Source organism: Mandrillus leucophaeus, unplaced genomic scaffold, assembly GCF_000951045.1.
Source record: "Mandrillus leucophaeus isolate KB7577 unplaced genomic scaffold, Mleu.le_1.0 Scaffold310, whole genome shotgun sequence".
NCBI classification, from domain to species: Eukaryota; Metazoa; Chordata; class Mammalia; order Primates; family Cercopithecidae; genus Mandrillus; species Mandrillus leucophaeus.
In genome coordinates, this window is record NW_012103255.1 from 1,620,879 (window position 1) to 1,622,707 (window position 1,829).

At 53.4% G+C, this 1,829-nt stretch overlaps 1 protein-coding gene across 1 annotated transcript in view; it reads left to right on the plus strand.

Annotated features, from left to right (window-relative positions):
- The window catches only part of MSTO1 (misato 1, mitochondrial distribution and morphology regulator), an 8,153-nt gene that overhangs the window by 4,412 nt on the left and 1,912 nt on the right, over positions 1–1,829 (plus strand). The window contains exons 6-11 of the mRNA XM_011987550.1: positions 233–371; positions 527–644; positions 730–864; positions 968–1,120; positions 1,399–1,530; positions 1,604–1,788. Coding sequence (XP_011842940.1) covers positions 233–371; positions 527–644; positions 730–864; positions 968–1,120; positions 1,399–1,530; positions 1,604–1,788 — 862 coding nt within the window. The remainder of the gene's footprint in view (positions 1–232; positions 372–526; positions 645–729; positions 865–967; positions 1,121–1,398; positions 1,531–1,603; positions 1,789–1,829) is intronic.

A 1,829-nucleotide genomic window follows, 5' to 3' on the forward strand; every position in this document is an offset into this window, starting at 1 on the left:
TGTGCGGTGTGGCCAGCCAACTCAAGAAGGATGAACCAACCTTTACCTCTAAACTGCCCGGAACTAAATGTAGATTTTTCTTCACCCCTCCCAGGGAGTGCTGAGTAGTGATGGTGTTTGGAGGGTCAAATCCATTCCCAATGGCAAAGGTGAGACTTCTCCAGATACTGATGGATGCGGGTCTGGGGAGCAGAAACATGGAAAAAGGTACATTTCCTCTGCTTGTCTTCAGGTTCCCCACCACTCACCACCGCTACAACTCCAAAACCACTTATCCCTACAGAGGCCAGCATCAGGGTCTGGTCAGACTTCCTCAGAGTCCATCTCCATCCCCGGAGCATCTGTATGATTCAGAAGTACAACCATGATGGGTATGGGGACCCCAGAGGCTGTGAGGCAAGAAACGTGGGTCCCCACCAATGCAGGATGAGGCTCTTGAGGCCATCTTCCCTGCCCTCCCCCAGGACAAGAGGTTGAGGAGCTGAGGGAAGAGATGTAAGTCTTGGATTGTGTTTACTTGTGGCAGGGAAGCAGGTCGGCTGGAAGCTTTTGGCCAAGGGGAAAGTGTCCTAAAGGAACCCAAGTACCAGGAAGAGCTGGAGGACAGGCTGCACTTCTACGTGGAGGAATGTGACTACTTGCAGGTAGCGGCGTGGCAACGTGCACTCCAGAGTAGAAGCTCTTCTCATCCTACTCCCTAACTATTTTTCATCACTCACCTCCGCTCAGGGCTTCCAGATCCTGTGTGACCTGCACGATGGCTTCTCTGGGGTAGGCGCGAAGGCGGCAGAGCTGCTACAAGATGAATATTCAGGGCGGGGAATAATAACGTGGGGCCTGCTACCTGGTCCCTACCATCGTGGGGTGAGTGGAACTTGGAGGAGTAAGCAGTCACACGGTGGGGAGGGAGAAATGAGAATCCCAGGGGGAGAGTTGCTTAATGCAAACTACTCTTTTTCTTCACCAGGAGGCCCAGAGAAACATCTATCGTCTATTAAACACAGCTTTTGGTCTCGTACACCTGACTGCTCACAGCTCTCTCGTCTGTCCTTTGTCCTTGGGTGGGAGCCTGGGCCTGCGACCTGAGCCACCTGTCAACTTCCCTTACCTGCATTACGATGTAAGTCTCGGTGCTCGTTCTGACTGCAGCAGGCTACGGGGCCTCCTCATACTCCCAGTCAGCCGCTGTCTGTTACTGGCTCTGTTCCTGAGGCCCGAGCTTGAACTCAGCTGTGATGTGGCTTCTCAGATCACACTGTCCTATGCCCTATGCTTGTCCAGCCAGAGGCCAGACATACCCCTGCTTTGTCCCCTGGATCTTTCTGGTGTTAATATTCTGCCTCCACACATTCTTTTCCAGGCCTGAGGCCAAGTGCCCCTCTTGGTGTCTTCTTACAGGCCACTCTGCCCTTCCACTGCAGTGCCATCCTGGCTACAGCCCTGGACACAGTCACTGTTCCTTATCGCCTGTGTTCCTCTCCAGTTTCCATGGTTCATCTGGCTGACATGCTGAGCTTCTGTGGGAAAAAGGTATGAAGCTTTGTGAGGGGTTGGGTCAGTGCTGAGAAAATGTCCTCTAACGTGTTCTCTTCCTTCTCTTTAGGTGGTGACAGCAGGAGCAACCATTCCTTTCCCCTTGGCTCCAGGCCAGTCCCTTCCTGATTCCCTGATGCAGTTTGGAGGAGCCACCCCATGGACCCCACTGTCTGCATGTGGGGAGCCTTCTGGAACACGTTGCTTTGCCCAGTCAGTGGTGCTGAGGGGTATAGACAGAGCATGCCACACGAGGTGAGAGCTGTTGGTCCTTAGGAACCCTTGTCAGATTTTTG